Source organism: Acomys minous, assembly GCF_964271855.1.
Source record: "Acomys minous genome assembly, chromosome: 14".
In the NCBI taxonomy this organism is placed as follows: Eukaryota; Metazoa; Chordata; class Mammalia; order Rodentia; family Muridae; genus Acomys; species Acomys minous.
Window position 1 is genome coordinate 39557221 of NC_140496.1, and position 20235 is coordinate 39577455.

General features: G+C 43.7%; 1 protein-coding gene across 1 annotated transcript in view; it reads left to right on the forward strand.

Annotated features, from left to right (window-relative positions):
• Positions 1-1035: 1035 nt before the first annotated feature.
• The window catches only part of LOC311583497 (nuclear receptor coactivator 5-like), a 52332-nt gene continuing 33132 nt past the window's right edge, over positions 1036-20235 (forward strand). The window contains exons 1-2 of the mRNA XM_084757160.1: positions 1036-1102; positions 14388-14451. Coding sequence (XP_084613286.1) covers positions 14396-14451 — 56 coding nt within the window. The 5' untranslated portion in view covers positions 1036-1102; positions 14388-14395. The remainder of the gene's footprint in view (positions 1103-14387; positions 14452-20235) is intronic.

The following is a 20235-nucleotide window of genomic DNA, read 5'->3' on the forward strand; positions in this document are numbered from 1 at the left end:
GGGTCTCTCTGTTAGCCTTGGCTGTCCTGGACCAGCTTTATAGACCAAGCTGGCCTTGAACTCACAACAATCTGCCTGTCTCCTGAGTGCTGGGATTAAAAGCATGAGCCACCATACCCGGCTTAATAAATAAAATCTTTTAAAAAATATATGAAAAAAAAGAATCATGAATGGAATCGTATTTTACTATTCGAGTGTGTGCTGCTTTCTTCATTTTTAATAAGGCACGGATATCTTTCCACTTGTGCTTAAGTAGATATTTAATGAGTCCCCAAGTGATAGGCATTAAGTTACTAAAATAGTTCACTGTTATAAACAAGGATGAAAATGAATTGCATTTGTCAGAGTTCTCCAAAGAATGCAACAAATCGTGTGTGTGTGTGTGTGTGTGTGTGTGTGTGCGTGCGCGTGTGTGTGTGTGTGTAAAAACAAATGCTTATGTGTTTGTGGAGGCTCGTGGCTTAGCCCTGCCAGGGTAGCTCTCAGGCTGCAGACCCTCAGAGAAGCTAGTCTTGTTTCTGTTCAGATGGGAAGGCCTTTTAGAAGTGTCTCTTTTGCTTGGGGCAGGGGGCTTTCAGTCTTGGGTTAGTCTTTCAACTGACTGGATGACGTCTACCTATATTATGGCAGGCAATTTGCTGTCTTCAAAGTCCACTGACTAAAAAAGACGCCTCCTCAGAATCATCTGGACATCTGGACTAGCCTTTGATCAACTAAGCCTTGGCGCAGCTGAGCTCTCATGCAAACCCCTCCCTGTTGTTCTTGCTTCTGTTCTGTTCATTCTGGTCATTCTTTTTTTTTGGGGGGGGGTGGAGTTTAGAGACAGGGTTTCTCTGTGTAGCCTTGGCTGTCCTGGACTAGCTTTGTGGACCAGGCTGGCCTCGAACTCCCAGCGATCAGCCTGCCTCTGCATCCCCGAGTGCCGGGAGGCCTCAGTTTCTTAGGGGTGAAGGATAGAGGAAAAGTGCTCTGCTTTGTACCTCCGCCACGGCAGGAGGCGCTGTTTGACCCTGCAAGCTCTGTGGGCGTGGCATAAAGGGGCGTGACCACAGTCAAGCGAGGAGAGCGTGGGAGAGGCTGAAGCAAGGTTCCTCCGCTCTAGGTGAGCGTTCCTGTTGTGGGTCACAGCGAGGTCCACTCGGCCGCTAAGTGACATCTCACTGCTGAGGTGCTGGGGAGGCGGAATCAGGGCTCCAGACGCTGGACCGACTGGTTCCTGCAGGCCTCAGTTTCCCCAGCGGTGAGTGGGGGATGGGTCGGCTTCTTGGGCCCTCGGCCTGCTCCTGGTTCCCGCCTGGCAACCCGGGCCTTGCCCTGGAGGCCCCATCCTTTCTCCAGCACAGCCAACTGTGCGACCTTGGGCAAGTCATGTCCCCTCTGTGCCTGTTTTCTCAAGGCTGCAATAGGCAGGATGGGGCCAATGGAGATGGCGCATTGGGCAAATTCCTCCCCAGTAAAGGAGGCCGTCTCTCTAACCCTGAAAAAGGTTTTGTTTTTCGAGACAAGGCTTCTCTGTAATAGCCCTAGCTGTCCCGGAACTCTCTTTGTAGACCAGGCTGGCCTCGAACTCATAGAGATCCACTTGCCTCTGGGATTAAAGCGTGGGCCACCACACCCAGCACTTTGTTGTTAGTCATTTATTTGTTTGGTGTGTATAGGTGTGTGGATTTATGAGTGTGTGTATGTCAGGTTTTTTCTGTCATATGTCAGGGAACTCAACTTGTCAGGCCTGATGACCTATGCCTTTACCCTCTGAGGCATCTAAATGGCCTACATCTTGTTGTGAGTGAATATGCATTTTAATTATATTTTAATTAAAAGCTGCGAGTTGCAGACTTAGCTTAGTAGTTGATGGAAATTGGCTGGTTTGGGGAAAAAAAAAACTTAACTGGTTGCCTTGGGCCTTGTCTGACTTCATTAATTTTTGTTGTAGCTGGCTTTTGTTTTAGCATAATGTTTTTGAAGTTCAGTTTTCAGTACTTAGTTCCTTTGGTTTCTGCCCTCCTCCTCTTCCTACTTTTTTCCTTTTTTGGGGGGGGGGAGAGGGGGAGGACTATACAGCTCTGTGTAACCCTGGCTGTCCTGGAATTCACTCTGTAGACCAGGCTGACTGACCTAGAACTCCACCTCCCTCTGCCGCCTGAATGCTGGGATTAAAGGCGTGCACCCTGTTTTTCCTTTCTTTTCTCTTCTCTCTTTTTCTTTTCTCTTTCTTTCTTTCTTTCTTTCTTTCTTTCTTTCTTTCGCCGTAATGGTTTTTGAAATGGGATTGCCTTATACAGGTTCCAAACTCTCAAATGAGCCTCACACTTGTAGCCAGCTGGGATTGCATATGTACACTGTCATGCCCAGCCTTTCAACAATTTATCGATTCATTTTAATGCCTTCACAAGTACACAGGCATCTAAATTGTTTCCCTTGTAGCCATTATGACTAATGCTGCTATGAATATTCACGATCAGGTCTTTGTATGGACCTGTGTTTCATTTCTCTTAGAAAAGAAAGGGTGGACGCGTTAGGTCATGTGGTAAAGTTATTGTTTGCCTTTTTGAGGAACTGTCACTTTACTTTCTGAAGCTTTTCTATCGTTTTATAGTCTAATCAGTAAGCTACGAGGGTCCTGAGTGCGTTGCGTTATAAGCCTTTTGGATGGGGATAGCACCCAGGGCCTTGTGCGTGCTTAGGATGTTGAGGTACATCACTCTCCCCAGTATCTATTTTCTTTATTACAGCCATCTTAGTAGGAGGGAAGTAGTATATTATTGGAATTTTAACCCAGCAACATGGCCGCTTTTATCACATTCAAGGAAGGTCTGTGTGATTTGCGTGGAATGCAGACATGCCCCGAGTACATACTTTTAATCCCAAACAATGTAGGTAAAGTTAGTTTGTAGATGAAGGCACCCATGTTTGAAAATGATGTTTAATTGAGAAGCAGACAAATGGACTAATCAGAGAAAGATTTGACAGAATCTGCCCAACTCTCGAGAACAGAGAGGAAAGCAGCTACTTAAGAGAGCAGTGCAGAGGCGGTGGGGTGGGGGGTGGTAAGGAGGCAGTTTTGGTGAGAGAATTGTATATGAACAGTTGCTGAGAGAGAGAACAAGCCAGACACAGGTGAAGACAGAGTGAGCCAGAGAATGGAAGGAGCCAGGAGATTAGGACAAATTGCTGGTTAGTTTGAGGCCAAACAGAGCAATTCAGTAAAGAAACCGAGAGAAGCCAGGTGGATGGAATCAGCTTGGAGAGGCGTTTGAGCCAGAACAGCTGAGTTGAACCAGCCAGCCAGAGCTCAGAAAGAGCTAGAAAGGGTGATCTTATTTAGCAGTAAGTCTCAGAGGCTGAAACATTCTAGGTCTAGATTAGATTATACAGAGGCTGGACTAGACCTCGGTTAGCAGGCAGGGGCAACCAGCCTCGGAGACGACAATTGACATCCAGTGAATAAAATTTATTTTACATCATTGAGTTCATTTTGTGTTGGCCATCTACTGCTGGCCATGGGGCCTGCCCATAGAACTAATGAGACTCTGTTAAGAGAAAGCCAGTTCTTCCTCCGTGAGTGGTTATCAGCCGGAGATAGCTTCTGGGTTAGGGATGGGCTTGTGCCCACGGCCACTCACAGCGCTAGGACCCATCCGTCTCAGACCCGTGCAGGAACTGTAATTTTGAGGGGCTGAGAGGTGGCTCAGTGGTTAAGAGTGCTGGCTGCTCTTGCAAGGAACAAGAGCTTAGTCCTCCAGAAGCCCGACTGTTATTGTATGAATGTCTCGCCTGCACATGTGTCTGTTCACTCCGTGTGTGCTGGGTCCCTGTGGAGGAGTTACAGGCAGCTGTGAGCCACCGTATGGGTGCTGGGTCTTCTTCGGGAGCAGCCAGTGCTCTTAATTGTTGAGCCATCTCTGCAGCCACCCAATTGAAAGATTTTAATCTGATACCCATGGTCCTCCTCTTTTGCTCAGGCTGCCTTTGAATCTGTAATCCTTCTGCCTCCTGAATAGCTGGGATTATAGTCACATGACACTGAAGTGACCATATTCTTTTGAATTTGTATGCCACCTTCTGTGTGTCGAGCAGATGTGTGAGGTCTTGGCCACAGTGAACACTGGTACCATGATCTGGATTTACAAGTATCCTTAGGGCTCTGTTCTCAGTTCTCTCGCATGTATACCAAGATGTGGAATTGTTTGGATTACAACGGTGATTCTGTTAATTTCTTTCTATCGTGGCCTTGCCATTTTATATTCCTAACCAACAGAGCACAGTGGCTCCAGGTTCGTTCCCCTTCTTGCCAGCCCTTGCCTTTTCTGGTTTTTCGAGACAGGGTTTCTCTGTGTAGCCTTGGCTTTCCTGGACGCGCTTTGTAGACCAGGCTGGTCTCGAACTCACAGAGATCCTCCAGCCTCTGCCTCCCAAGTGCTGGGCTCAAAGGCATGTGCCACCATGCCCAGCAATAATAATTTTTTTTTTAAAGGCAAGGACTGAGCCGGGTGTGGTGGCACATGCCTGATCCCAGCACTCAGGAGGCAGAGGCTAGCAGATCACTGTGAGTTCAAGGCCAGCCTGGTCTACAAATTAAGTCCAGGACAGCCAAGGTTACACAGAGAAACTCTGGCGTAAAAAACAAACAAAAAGCTAAGAGTAGGCAGGAAAGAAAGGGCTTCTTTTGGTTTTGCTTTTCATGGATCTTCCCAGTCACAGCTGAGCCTGAGCTTTCCGGGGATTTGTGTTACCTGTGCATGTTTGAAGAAATAGCTGTGAAAATCCTTTTTGTTACATGGAGATAGGATTATGTGACAAGGAAGGGAGGATACAGGTTTGTAGAATAAAAGGTAGATTATTGAATCTACTAACTTCAAAAAATCCTACATTGGTGTGGTAGATTGATAAAAATTTTAAGACTTTTGATTGATGGAAATTTAAGACTTCAACTTTTGCTTCACATTGATAAGAACTTAAATTATATATTGTCATTCATTTTTGCCTTATGTATTATATGTTATATGTTGACAAAATATTATACATTATATGTTAGAAACTTAAGTTCATTTTGTTCAATGTTTATTTAATGTATTATTCATGTACCACTAATGTCTTAAAAAAAACTGTTCAGGAAGATCGGAGATAAAAGTTGGTATTTAGTTACGTAGAAATCCTACTAGATACTCACTTACTTTGTTATAGAAGAGGTTTGTTTAATTCCTTGTATATGGCTTCAAAGGAATAGATTGATAACTGTAAAAATAGAGTTGGTCTTCAAACTCTTCAGAGATCCACACAATATAGCATTTAAGGATGAGGGCTTTCCTGACAGAGAGAGACATCCGCTCCTGGCCGCATCTCCATTTGCATCATTGAAGATGGGGGCTTCAAGAGATAAGGGTGACAGAATGGTCACTGGACTGAGGAACTGCTCTTATCTCTACGGCTGATGACAGGCTGACTGTCTGCAATGATCAACAGTGATGCTGGAAAGTTGACTGTCCAGCTTTAAAGAGACTAGATGGACCAGATCGTCAGATTTCCAGCTTCAAAAAGCAGTTTGTTGGATGTTTTGGGCCGATAAGGCTGAAGACTGATTGCCCCAATGAAGGAGAGAATCCGGTGACTGTCCAGGCGGTCTGCTCTCTCTGTCCTATCCACACTTGGAAGTTGCCCGCCAGCACTTTCTTTATTAGATAGAATTTCCTTCTTGGGTCTCTGATGGGATGGAAGACTAGATAGCCACAGTGTTACTAGAAGCTTTAGTTTAAGAATTAAAAACACATTTATAGATTGATAATTGCAATTTCTCATGAAAAAAAAAGGACTCTCTTTGATAAGATAGTAAAATACTTTCTCTCAGGTTAACAAGTATAAAAGGACTTTGTTATGTACTTGATACCTGATGATTATATATATATGTATATGTGTGTATATAGTTCTTAATTTTTTTTAAAAGAGAAGGGGGATGTGTGGGAAAGATTAAGCTTTGTCACAGGTGGAAACAGTCTTGGCGGGCTTTACTCTTGGGACACCCCATGAGTACCTTGTGACAAACTGAGTGGAGCCATCCTGGGCCTGAAATTCAAGAAGCAGATCTGGGAACCCCACCTGGGCTATTGTTTTCCTAATTGACCCTCCACGGGAGAAGGAGACCGCCCTTCCCATGTGACTCAGGCAGGTGGGGAGGAGAGAACAACAAGGTCAGCCCAGGAGAGCACGTGGGGAGCAGCGAACAGGCCAGACCAGCATGCAGGCCAGAGAGACACCTAAGGACCCGTCCCTTGGAACGGATACCGAAAGGTTCACTCTTTTGCCCTTTAACCTTTTTTCCTTCTTGTGTAAGCTAGTTGGGTTGTATAATAAAGTTTAATTGTTAAGAAACAGAGCCAACAGGATTACCTGTACTCTGTAGCCCAGGCTAGCCTGGGACAATCCTGTGTCAAATTACAGGCATACATACCACTACACCGAGCTCTTTATTAGTTATTAAAATTGCATTGTTTTTTTGTTATCAAATTTGTAGGGGCTCCTTATGTTTTTATGTTTACTGTATTTATCTAGATTGTCAAAAATACAATTTTCAGATACTTCCCTAATAATATCTTTTGAAACATAAAATATGAAAACTTAGTTAATATGTTTTACTTGTCTTACCCCTACCCCTTTTTCTTTTTGCATTGCTAAGGATTGACACCAAGGGCTTTGCAAGGGCTAGGCAGGCTCTCCATTGCTGAGCTCTCCCACCTTTGGTTTTTGAGACAAAGTTTCACTAGGTAGATCACATTGGTCTTGAACATCCAGTCTTCCCTGCCATAGTCCTCTGAATGCTGGGATTATGGTGTGAGCAATCACACCTGATTCCCTTCAGGGTTTTGGTTTGCTTTGTTGCTTTGCTTCACCTTTCTTTGACCTTGTCCTGAAGTTTTATATCCAGGTAAAATAATCCGGGAGATGAGGGGTGGGAGAGAGGTTTGGCAGCTGGGCAAGGAGATGGGGTTGCTCCCATAAACCCTTTCCGAGCCTGGTAGATCGGGTCAGTTTGGGAAGAGCACTGGTGGAAACCAAGGCCTGAACTGATTATATTCACAGAACTTGTGAGTTATTTTAGATGCTTTCACAACTTGGAGATTGTTGCTGGAAATTCAACTCAGGGCTTCCCTTTGCTTGGAAGCATCACCTTCCTTGCTTACCTTTGTCTTCACTCTCCCAAAATATGCTTGCCTGGGCCAGTGCAACAAAGCTAAAACTTGGGGGTCCAAGAAGAGAACAGTGACTTCAGGCAGAGAGATGCTCAGATTCTAGGTTTCCTCTGTGGGAAAAAGGACAGAGCGAACTGCTGCAAGTGTCAGCCTTAGAGGTCAGAGGACTCAGAGCTACCTTTCCAAAAAGCACCTTGAGGGGTTTTCCTCCTGCTATTATCAGATGGCCCTGCAGTGTTTCACAGAGCCAGCTGAAACCCAGGAGGAGGCTTAGCTGAGTCACAGGCTGCCTGTGTAGCAACACATCTTACTCCATTAAACTACGTTCATTATCAGTTCGGTTCAATATTTAAGTGCCATGTGCTGCGGGTGGCACTGGATGGCGTGGGAAGGTTTGTAAGCTTTGTCACAGGTGAAAGCAGTCTTGGCAGGCTTTGCCCTTGGGCACCCCACAGATACTCCCTGAGATTAACCCTGAGATAGACTGAGTGGAGCCATCCTGGGCCTGGAATTCAGGAAGCAGACTGGGGGACTCCACCTGGATTGCTGTGTTTCTAATTGACCCTCGCCGAGAGGAGACCGGCCCTTGCATGTGAGAGACAGACAGGCAGGGAGGACCAGAGGAGGCAGCAGGTTAGAACCGAGCACGTGGATCGGGAAGAGGATCAGCAAACAGGCCGGACCAGCGCGCAGGCCAGAGACACCTAGGGACCTGTCCCGTGGAACGGATACCAGAAGGTTCACTCTTTTTTCCCTTTAATCTTTTTCCCTCTTGTGTAAGCTAGTTGGGTTGTATAATAAAGTTTAATTGTTAAGAAACAGACAGCGTGACGTGGGGCCCGATGGGTTCCATAATTTCTAATAGTATGAGCGAAGATTCAAAATTCGAGGGTACAGAAATGCTGTTTCAAGCCGGGCGTGGTGGCGCACGCCTTTAATCCCAGCACTCAGGAGGCAGAGGCAGGCGGATCGCTGTGAGTTCGAGGTCAGCCTGGTCTACGAAGTGAGTCCAGGACAGCCAAGGCTAACACAGAGAGACCTTGTCTTGAAAAACCAAAAAACAAACAAACAAACAGAAATGCTGTTTCAGGGTATCAGCAAAGTCGCCACTACCGTTGCAAAACTCTTTTCTGCCTTATACTTAGAGAGAATTCTGTTTTTTCATTATTCTCTTATTGTATTTCATTCTTAGAAGGATTAGAAGAAAGACTTATAAGATAGAAAAGCCGGAAGGGTCCATAAGTTCTATCCTTTTGGAAAAGATTGCAGATTTGACTGGACAGATGGAAAGACTAAGGAAAGAAAATGAAGGGATGGGAAAGCAAATAGCATTTTTGGTAAATGGGAGTGATGAAGGACAGAAAATAGACCGGAAAGCCAGAAAAAAACCAAAGAATCAGTAAGCTCTATCCTTTTGGAAAGAATTACTGATTTGACTGAGCAAATAGGCAAAATGCAGAAAAAACTAGAAGGGCTGGAAAAGCAGAAGGCACCTTTGGTTCAAAAGGGTAGAAAAGGTCAGAAACCAGAGGAAAAGGAAGACAGACAGACCAAAAGATCTTTGGAGGAAAATGTGCCAGTGGAGGACGCCTCCAGAGTAGCCCAGACACTGTCAGCTTTTCCAGTCACTGTAAGACATGTGCCCATGCAAAATGGTGCTGAGTGTTATGATGAAATGGCCTGGCGTCCTGTAGACACGATGGATTTAAAACATTTTAAGGAAAGCGTCACCAAATATGGTATGCAATCTGCCTTTGTTAAACAAATGTTAAACAGCTGGGCTATGCAGAATAGACTTGTTCCCCAAGATTGGGAAAATTTAGTTTCAGCGGTATTAGAAGCAGCACAACAGTTAACAGTGGTTGTCATGGTGGCAAACTGAGGCTGTAAAAATAGAGCAAGAAAATAATACAAGGGGAGTAAATATTAATAGAGATCAATTGCTTGGTGAAGGACAATATACTAACATAAGAGAACAAATTCAGTCTGAAGATAGAGTGATTGAACAATGTCGTAAGGCAGCCTTGAGAGCTTGGGAGCTGGTAGAGGAACCTAGGAAAATAACTATTCCATTTACTAAAGTATTCCAAGGACCTCTGGAACCCTTTACAGAATTTTCGCAGAGATTAGGATCTGCTATGGATAGGGTATTGCCAGATTCTGACACCAAACAGGCATTAAAACTTATCACGGCTTATGAGAATGTAAATACTGAATATAAGAGGATACTTAGACCATTAAAGGAAAGAGGCACTCCATTAGATGACTGGGTAAAGGAGACAGTTAATATTAACTCTCAGGAATATCAAAATAATATTGTGGGCCGGGCGTGGTGGCGCACACCTTTAATCCCAGCACTCGGGAGGCAGAGGCAGGCGGATTGCTGTGAGTTCGAGGCCAGCCTGGTCTACAAAGTGAGTCCAGGACAGTCAAGGCTACACAGAGAAACCCTGTCTCGAAAAAACAAACAAACAAAAATAATAATAATAAAAATAAAAAATAAATAAAAAATATTGTGGGACAAACTTTAGCCAGAGAACCCAGATATCATAATACTCTGTGCTTTAATTGTGGTAAAATTGGTCATGTGCAAAGAAACTGTAGAGATAGGAAGCGCAATAACCTGGAAGAAAACAAAACAAGGAGATTCTGGCCATGATGGTAATGAGATGTTAAGACTTCCAGGGTACTGTAGTTGCCATGGGAAAGGGAAACATTGGTCTCGGGAATTGTCAGTCTAAGAGAGATGTGCAATGCAATATCTTGCCTCTGGGAAACAGTAGGGGGGGCCATTGGATCAGGCCCCCATAAACAATGCCAGCCGAATTCCTGTGGCCAGTCCAGAAGTGACAAACCCGCAGGAAAACGGGAACCGAGTATTAAACTGAGTATTAGTGATCTAATGCATGCCACTGAAGGCAGCGCAGCCTTGGATCTGGCTTCAAATAGCTCTCTTACCCTATCACCACAGGTTGAATGTTACAAAGTAAATACTGATGTTTTCGGTCCTTTGCCTTCAGGCACAGTAGGAATGGTTCTGGGAAGAAGTGGGCTGACTTCTCATGGTGTTATTGTGCATCCCGGTATTATAGATGGAGAGAACTCGGTGACTGTCCAAGTGGTCAGCTCTCTCTGTCCTGTCCACACTTGGAAGTTGCCCGCCAGCACTTCCTTTATTAGATAGAATTTCCTTCTTGGGTCTCTGATAGGATCGAAGACTAGATAGTCACAGTGTTACTAGAAGCTTTAGTTTAAGAATTAAAAACACGGTCGGGCGTGGTGGCGCACGCCTTTAATCCTAGCACTTGGGAGGCAGAGGCAGGCGGATCGCTGTGAGTTCGAGGCCAGCCTGGTCTACAAAGAGAGTCCAGGACAGCCAAGGCTACACAAAGAAACCCTGTCTCGAAAAACCAAAAAAAAAAAAAAAAAAAAAAAAGAATTAAAAACACGGGGGCTGGAGAGATGGCTCAGAGGTTAAGGGCACTGACTGCTCCTCCAGAGGTCCTGAGTTCAATTCCCAGCAACCACACCATGGCTCACAACCATCTATAATGTGATCTGATGCCCTTGTATGGCCTGCAGGTGCACATGCAGGCAGAGCAATGTATACATAATAATAAATAAATAAATAAATAAATATTTTTAAAAAAGAATTAAAAACACATTTATAGATTGATAATTGCAGTTTCTCATGATGGGACTTTCAAAAACTTTAGACAATAGGAAAAGACTCTCTTTGATAGAATAGTGGAATACTTTCTCCCAAGTTAACAAATATAAAAGGACTTGGTTATGTATTTGATACCTGATGATTCTGTAAATATGTATATTTGTGTATATAGTTCTTAATTATTTTTTTTTAAAGAAAAGGGGGATGTGTGGGAAGGATCGTAAACTTTGTCACAGATGAAAGCAGTCTTGGCGGGCTTTGCCCTTGGACACTCCACGGATACTCCCTGAGATTAACTTTGAGATAGACTGGGTGGAGCCATCCTGGGCCTGTAATTCAGGAAGCAGATCAGGAAGCTAACCAGAGGATTCCACCCAGATTAGGATTATTGTGTTTCTGATCAACCCTCCATGGGAGGAGACAGGCCTTTGCATGTGAGAGACAGACAGGCAGGGAGGACCAGAGGAGGCAGCAGGTTCAGACTGAGCTCAAGCATTTGTGGATACCGGAAAGTTTGCTCTTGTTTCCCTTTAACCTTTTTTCTTCTTGTGTAAGATATTTGGGTTATATAATAAAGTTTAATTGTTAAGAAACAGAGCCAACAGGATGATATTAAAATGTTATTTTTATTTTATGTATTTGAGTGTTTTACTTGCATGTATGTTAAGTGTAGCACATACCACATGCATGCCATGCTTGAAGAGGTTTGGTTCCCAGCACACATGGCAGCTCACAACTAACTGGAATGCCAGTTCTAGGGACACTGTTCTGTCTTCCACAGGCACTTCATGTGTTTGGTACATTTGCATACATGCAGGCAAACAGTCGTACACATAAAACTAAAAATAATTTTTTTACTTTTTGGTTTTGTTTGAGACAGGGTTTCTCTGTGTGGCCTTGGCTGTCCTGGACTCCCTTGTAGACCAGGCTGGCCTCAATCTCATAGCAATCTACCTGGCTCTGCCTCCTAGAGTGCTGGGATTATGTGTGTGCCTCACTGTGCCCTTTTTTTAATGCATCTCAGGACTGCAGTGGTACTGTGCTGTCCACATTCAGAGTGGCTCTCATCATACCAGTTAATCTAATCTAGAAACTCCCTTACAGATGCGCCCAGTGGGTTGTTTCCATGGTGATTCTGAGTCCCATCAAGCTGACAAGCCACCATAAGCACCAATCCTAAGCATCATCTGCTCACCTCCCAAGGGCCCCATGTCCTACTACTGTTTCTGTGAGGGAGCATACAAATTTTTTAGGCCCAAACATACCTTTTCTGATGTAAAGATAAAGTAACAAGTGTTGACAAGGGCGTGGATCAGTTGGGTCCCTCTCACACTGCTGCCGGAGATGTAGAGTGGAAATGCCAGGGGAAATTGCCTGGCCGTTCTCAAAGGCAAGCATGCAGTTATTCTTGTAAAAAAAAAGAACCCCCCCCCAAAAAAAAACAAAACTACTAATATATCTGTATCTTTGTGTGTGTGCCACATGTGCGCAGGTGCCCACAGAGGCCAGAAAGGGGCATAGGCATCTCTCACCCCGGAGTACTAGGCAGTTGTGCTAGGGGAACTCAGGTCCTCTGGGGGACCAGCAGTTGCTTTAAACTGCCAAGCCATCTCTCTAGCCCCCAGCATACAGTTATCTTCTGTTACTGTGAGAGTAATTCTACTCCTAAGAATATACTCAGGGGGACTAGAGAAATGGCTCAGAGGTTAAGAGCACTGTCTGCTCTTCCAAAGCTCCCGAGTTCAATTCCCAGCAACCACATGGTGGCTTACAACCATCTACAATGAAATCTGATGCCCTCTTCTGGCCTGCAGGTGTACATGCAGGCAGGACACTGTACACATAAATAAATAAATCTTTAAAAAAAAATATATATATATATTACACATACATACTCAGGAAAATTAGGCTGAATGTGGTGGCACGTGGGTGTGAGAGGCAGAGGCAGGTGGATTTCTGTGAGTTCGAGGCCAGCCTGTTCTACATAGTGTGATCCACGACAGCTAGGCCTATGTAGACAAACCTTGTCTCAAAAAGAAGAGAGGGGGAGGGAGAATAAAAGAAAGAAAGAAAAAAAAAGAAAAAAGAAAAAACAGGCTCATATAAATCATATGACCAAGTATTTATAACAGCCTTATTCATAATAGTCAAAAAGTGGAAACAACCAAATGGCTGTCAGCTGGTGGATGCAAAATGCCGTATCTAAACAGTGGAATCTTCCTCAGTCAGAGGAAGAGAAAGGTGCGGTATTCTGCAGTGTGGACAGTCTTAAAAGTGTGCTGAGTGGAAGAAGTCAGGCACACAGAAAAAGACATGGTCTTCTATTTGTATGAAATGTCCAAAATAGACAACTCCTGGAAACAGATTAACTGTGGGGAGCTGAGAAAAGAGAAAAGTAGAAGTGGCCATTGAATTTCTTTTTATGGTGGCCACACAACTAAATGGACTAACCTCTCTGTCCATGTTGAGGGTTGAACTCACGACATGTTGAACAAACACTGTCACTAGGTGGCACCAAGGAGCCCTCCAGGTGTGCTTATCCTAACACTCTGTAGCATGAAAATAAATACCCATGTACAAGATGTATATATTAATAGAAAAGAGTTCTTGGGTGTGGTGGCGCACGAGGCCAGCCTGGTCTACAAAGTGAGTCCAGGACAGTCAAGGCTACACAGAGAAACCCTGTCTCGAGAAAAAAAAAAAAAAAAAAAAAAAAAGAAAGGGCAATGCTTTAAGAGCCGGGCGTGGTGATGCACGCCTTTAATCCCAGCACTCGGGAGGCAGAGGCAGGCGGATCGCTGTGAGTTCGAGGCCAGCCTGGTCTACAAAGTGAGTCCAGGGCAGCCAAGGCTACACAGAGAAACCCTGTCTCAAAAAACCAAAAAAAAAAAAAAAAAAAAAAAAAAAAGAGTTCTTTAGTGTTTCTTCTTACTTAATACAAAGCTTTATTGTTTCTGCCTTTTAGTCTTAAACATGTCATTATATCTTAGGAGGCTTATTAGTAAATCAGTTGATTAAGGAAAAAAATCTCTGCTGGCCCTAAGTAACATGTGTCTTATGATGCTTTGGTGACCTGACTTTTCTCTGTCACTTTTGTCCAGCAGCATGTAGCACTGAAGAGAGGTAAAGGGTGCAGTGAAGAGGAGCTAAAATCAGTGAGATAAGGTTCAAGTTTTCTTAAATCTTTTGGGGTGTTGAGGATTAGACCCGGGACCTTATGATGCTAGGCAGGCATCCACCAGTGAGCTGAAACCCCAGTTTTAACAATTGTACATCACCACTGTGGTCCTTAGCTTACATGGGCTCTGTTCTGTTCTACAGTCTCTGAGGCCTTTGACTCTTTTCCTAGATCATTTGTTGGCTTAAATTTTTTTTTTCTTTTGCAGAGAAATGAGTTTGTAAAGTGTCTCTGGCTTATAATTATTAGGGTGGGAGTATGGGCTGAAAGCAAGCACTGCTGCTGCTAAAGTTTCACTGTAGTATTGGTATTGTGGAAATGGTCTTCTAATTTAATCATTGAATTATCTTTTTAGGACTTAAGATGTCTTCTTTGATCAGGCACCATTTAGGACATAGAAGACCTTCAGTAGCTAAAAGGTAAAGTGAAATATTTTCAGATGTGTGTCTTGGATTTTTTTTATGCATTCTGGGATAAAAGTAGCAAAATTAGATGAAGACAGAAGTACAGGTATCAAGATTTAACTTTGACAATTATTCTGATTTCACTTTAAGTCCATATAATTCGTAAAATAACTTCATTTTCTGGTTGCAAAAGCAACACACAATTTTATTATTTATTTATTTTTTTGTTTTCAAACAAACTGTTTTGGAATAATTACATTCTTACAAGAAGCTGTAAAAAGTACTTTGGTAAATATATTCACAAGTCTTTAGTGTGTGGTATGAAGTGAGCCCCAGTCCTGTGTAGCCCATTGCAGCTATTCTGACATTTGCAGAGGTAGAAAGTTAATTAATAATAATAATGATGATGATAATAATGATAATAATGAATAATAATAATAATAAGCAAAGAAGTTTACTGACACCTTTGAACACGGAAGCAGATTTAACAGTTTCTGGGCCTTCACTAGCAAAAAAAAAAAAAAAAGCATACCTTTAATCCCAGCACTCAGGAGGCAGAGTTCAAGGCCAGTCTGGCCTACAAAGTGAGTTCAGGATAGCCAAGGTTACACAGAAAAACCCAGTCTTGAAAAACAAAAACAAAAAACAAACAAAGAAAACCTGAGTGTGAAGAATCTGCACCCCTGACCTTTTTATCCACATATATTAATTGCACAGAAAACAGGTTTCATTGTGACATTTCCATACATCAGTGTAGTAGACTGGGGTCACACGTTCCATCCCCTTAGCCTGCGCTGTCCTCTCCCTTCCCTCCTCTACTCCCTTATTCTTCCTTCCAAGTCTCATTCTGCTTTCATGTCCTATTTTTTTCTAAACTTGACAGGAGAGAGAAAACATATAACCTTTTTGTCTTTCTGAGTCCGGCTCATGTAGGGTGATGGGTTATCTCTGCTTTCTTCTGCTTTCTGAAGTCACACTCCCTTTCCCTTAGTGTGCCAGGTGCGTAAGTGTGTGTAGTTGTGCCTTCGTGCATGAGTGTGTCATTCTCAGGAACCTTCTATCTTGTGTTTTTGAGACAGAGCCTCTCACTGGCCTCAAGTTCGTCAATAAGTCTGGGATAGCCAGCTGGCCAGCAAGCCCTAGGAATATAGCTGGTTTTGCCTCCTCAGTGCTGGGATTACGGTAGGGACCACTGTACAGACCCATATCCATCCACCTCATAGTAATTCTGCCCATCAAACTTAAGATCCTCACACCGTGGCAGGCACTTCCTTACTGAACTGTCTCCCCAGTGCTGGCTAATTTTGGTTGTTAGCTTGACACACCTGGAAGAGGGGGTCAGATTGGCCTGTGGCATGTCCTTGGCGGCATTTTCTTGATGACTAAGTGGTGGAGGAGGTCCTGACCCTCCGTGGGTGTCTGCTGCCCCTAAGTGGGTAGGTCTAGGTTGTGTAAGAAAGCCAGCTAAATAGAAGCAGGAGAAGTGAGTCCAGTGTTCCCCATGGTCATTGCTTTTGTTCACCTCCGGGTTTCTGCCAGAGTGTTTGCTCTGGCTTCTCTCAGTGACAGGCTGTGATTCGGACATGAAAACCAAAGAAATCCTTCCTTCCCCCAAATTGCATTTTGGTCAGTTTTATCACAGCAGTAGGAAGTTAGGACCATAGCTCTCCATTTTTCTCTACAACTGAGTAATAGCCAGTGTATATGTCATGCATGTTTTTCCGTGTGTGTGTGTGTGTGTGTGTGTGTGTGTGTGTGTGTGTACACATGCCACATATTCTTTATCCATTCATCTATTGTTGGGTGTCTTGGCTGTTGTGAGATAAATGCAGGGATTTCTGTTACATGCTGACTTTGAGTCCTTTGGTGACCACCAGGATGGTATAGCTGGATTGTAGTATAGTTCCTTTATAACTTCTTAAGAAACCTCTATGCTGATTTCCATAACTCCTATACATAATTCCTGATACAGCTATAAGGAGGTTCTGTGCGTTTGTCTTGGTGATAGCCATTCTGACTAGAGTGAAACTTCCCTGCTTCTGCCTCCCGAGTGCTGGGATTAAGGACGTGTGCCACCATGCCTAGCTCAATTCATTTCCTTGATGGCTGGCTGTAGATGCTGAACATTTTTCATATATTTATTGGCCATAGAAAAGTGAGGGAGGGAGGGAAAGAGGGAGGGAGAGACAGAGAGACAGAGAGACAGAGACAGAGACAGAGAGAGAGAGAGAGAGAGAGAGAGAGAGAGAGAGAGAGAGAGAACAACAATTTTGTGGACTCAGTTTTCTCTATATCTTTTGTTTTTTTCAAAACAGGGTTTCTCTGTGTAGCACTGTAACTGTCCTGTAACTCTCTTTGTAGAACAGGCTGGCCTTGAATTTACAAAAATCCCTCTACCTCTATTTCTCAAGTGCTTTGATTAAATCAGATTCAGGTTGCCAGGCCTTTGTGGTCAGGGCTCTTATCTACTAAGCCATCTTTTTGTGTTTGTTTGTTTTTTTTTTTTTTAAAGATTTATTTTATTTATCATGTATACAAATCTCATTATAGATGGTTGTGAGCCAATATGTGGTTGCTGGGAGAACTGAACTCAGGACCCTTGGAAGAGCAGTCGGTGCTCTCAACCTCTGAGCCATCTCTCCAGCCCCCAGTTTTTGTGTTTGTTTTTTAAATCAGGGTTTCTCTGTGTAGTCCTGGCTGTCCTGGACTGGCTTTGTAGACCAGGCTGGCCTTGAACTCACAGTGATCCACCTTTCTCTGCCTCCCTAGTGCTGGGTTTAAAGGCATGTGCCACCATGCCAGGCCCCTACTGAGCCATCTTGAATGGCCCTATTTATACTTTAGAAATTGTTTGTACAGTGCATTTGCCTATTTTTTATAAAAAGATTTTATGTATGTGGGTGTTTTGTCTTCATGTTCAACTGCACACCAGAAGAGGTCATCATATCCTGTGGGACTACGGTTATAGATGGTTGTGAGCTGCCATGTGGGTGCTGGGAATTGAGCTCATGAATTCTGAAAAAATAGCCAGTGCTTTTAACTACTGAGTCATCTATTCAGCTCCTCATTTTGCCTATTTTCTATTTATTTATTTATTTATTTAATTTATTTTTGGTTTTTTGAGACAAGGTCTCTCTGTGTAGCCTTGGCTGTCCTAGACTAGCTTTGTAGACCAGGCTGGCCTCAAACTCACAGTGATCCGCCTGCCTCTGCCTCCGAGTGCTGGGATTAAAGGCGTGCACCACCACGCCAGGCTTTGCCTATTTTTTAAATTGGATTATTTGTTTGTTGTTATAATGAAAGAAAATTCCAAATCATTCGATTTTTTTTTTTAACCAGTGAAGACTCAGGCACCAGATGCTGGGGTGAAAACCTGCCAGCTTAGAGAGGCAGAGAAAGCACCCATCTGACCTTCCTATTTAGCTCATGTCCCAAAGAAAAAAGCCAAAGCAGCTGGGGGTGGTGTTGCATGCTTTTAATCCCAACACTCGGGAGGAAGGGCAGGCAGGTCTCTGTGAGTTCGAGGCCAGCCTGGTCTACAAAATGAGTCCAGGACAGCCAAGGCTACACAGAGAAGCCCTGTCTCAAAAAACAAAAACAAAACAAAATAAATAAAAAAGCTAATGCTTAGGCGGGGTGTGGTGGCACACACTTTAGTTCCAGCACTCGGGAGGCAGAGGCAAGGGGAAAACCCTAAATAAATAAATAAATAAATAAATAAATAGTTAAAGCTTGCTAATTCAGCAGACAGCCCAGGAGGAAAAAGCCAAAGGCTAAAAGCTAAAGAGTTTTTTTCTTCTCTATGCTGTTAAATACCCTTCAACTCAGTCTCTTCTTTCTGCTTAATTCCTGTCGTCTGATTACTTGCTCAGCCTCTTGTTAGTGTTTGCTTTGCTGTGCAGGGCTTTTAATTGCTGTGTGTGGTGTGCCAATACTGGGGACTGGTTACTGCAGTCCTGTTGAAGGCCCTGCGTGAGCCCGTGTGGAAGTTTTCCCTTTAACAAGAGCTCAGGCTGTACACCGAGGCCTGTGATTGTGGGACAGGGTGAAAGGTAGGGATCGCACTGCCAGTCCTCTTCATGTGGATAGCCAGTTTGCCAGCACCGTTTGTTTAAAAGGCTGGCTTCTCCAATGCATGCTTTTGGCACTTTTGTTTAAAAAAAAAGAATCAAGTAGCTCAGACTCAGAAAGATAAAACACCACGTTTTTTTCACATATGAAATCTAGACCCAAGTTATATGCACATGTGTGTGAGTTTGTAGGTTATGAATTAGAAAGCAGACCAAGAGAGGGAGGAAGAGACACGAAGGAAAAGGCAAAGGTGGAAACACGATAATGCATCCTGAAAGCAGAAGAGGGAACTGTACTGGGGGAGGACTGTAAGGGCACCTGCGAGGAGGGAGAGTGCCTTAGATCAAAATACAATGACATACATGAAAATGCCATGATGACAGCCGGGCGTGGTGGCACAAGCTTTTAATCCTGGCACTCTGGAGGCAGAGGCAGGCGGATTACTATGAGCTCAAGGCCAGCCTAGTCTACAAAGTGAGTCCAGGACAGCCAAGGCTAACACAGAGAGACCCTGTCTCAGAAAAGAAAAGGAAAAAAAAAAAAAGTCTGGTGTGGTAGCACATGCATTTAATTCCAGCACTTGGAGGCAGAGGCAGGCGATCTCTGTGAGTTCAAGGCCAGCTTGGTCTACAGAGTTTCAGCACAACCAGGCTACAGAGAGGGGAGGGAGAAAAGAAAAAGAAAGAAAGAAAGGAAGAAAGAAAGAAAGGAAGGAAGCTTAAAATATTAATAAGGACTAGGGATTCAGTGCCTGTGCTTCACAGTGCTCTGTTCCAGAAGTCTTCTGTGCTGATGATTTCCAGACCATTCCCTACTTTCTGTTCGATCAGGCGAAGTAATGTTGACATTCTGATCCATCTGGAGTTGAGTTTTGTGCAGGGTGATAAGTATGGATCGGTTTGCAGTCTTCTACATGCAGACATCCAGTTTGACCAGCACCATTTGTTGAAAATACTTTCTTATTTCCAGTGTGTATTTCTGCCTTTGTCAAAAGCTCAGGTGTCCATTTACTTGGACTGTTGTTTTTCTGTCCTTTGCTTTGCACTTTGTGTATCTCTGACAGTGAGATGAGTTTCTTGTTAGACAGTAGACCCACTCAGCTAGTCTGTGCCCTTTAGAGTTATTATTGAAAAGCATATAACTCTCCCCCTCTTTATGATCGAGGCTTGCTGCTTTACTGAATGAAAATTGCTCATGTTTTCAGTCACACTCATTCTTTCCCGAGCCCTCGTGGCCATGTATAACTTCGTTCCTCCTCCTTGTATACTTTTCCTCCTTTAAGCCATTTTCCAGTGGTGACTTAGTGATAACAAATTAATTTATGCTTGTTATATGTTTATTTCTCTTGCTTTTAAATGATGAATTTGCTGGGCATAGTAGTCTTGGTTGGCAGTTAGTTTGTTTCAGGGCTTGAAATACACTGGGCAGGCTCTTCCTGCTTCTATGCTCTCTGCTGGGAAGTCTGTTGGTCAGGGCTAAGCTTTCCTCTGTAAGGAGTTTGGCATGGGCATTTGCCTCTTAACAGCTTTCAAGAGTTCTTTTGTTTGTTTGTTTGTTTGTTTTTTGTTTTGTTTTGTTTTGTTTTGTTTTTCGAGACAGAGTCTTTCCTCTCTGCAGCCTTGGCTGTCCTGGACTCGCTTCGTGGGAGTCCCACAGGCTGGTGGGAACAGTGTTCTTGTCTCACTTGCACTCTCAGTGCTCTAGAGATTGCCCCAGGGAAGTGGTTTT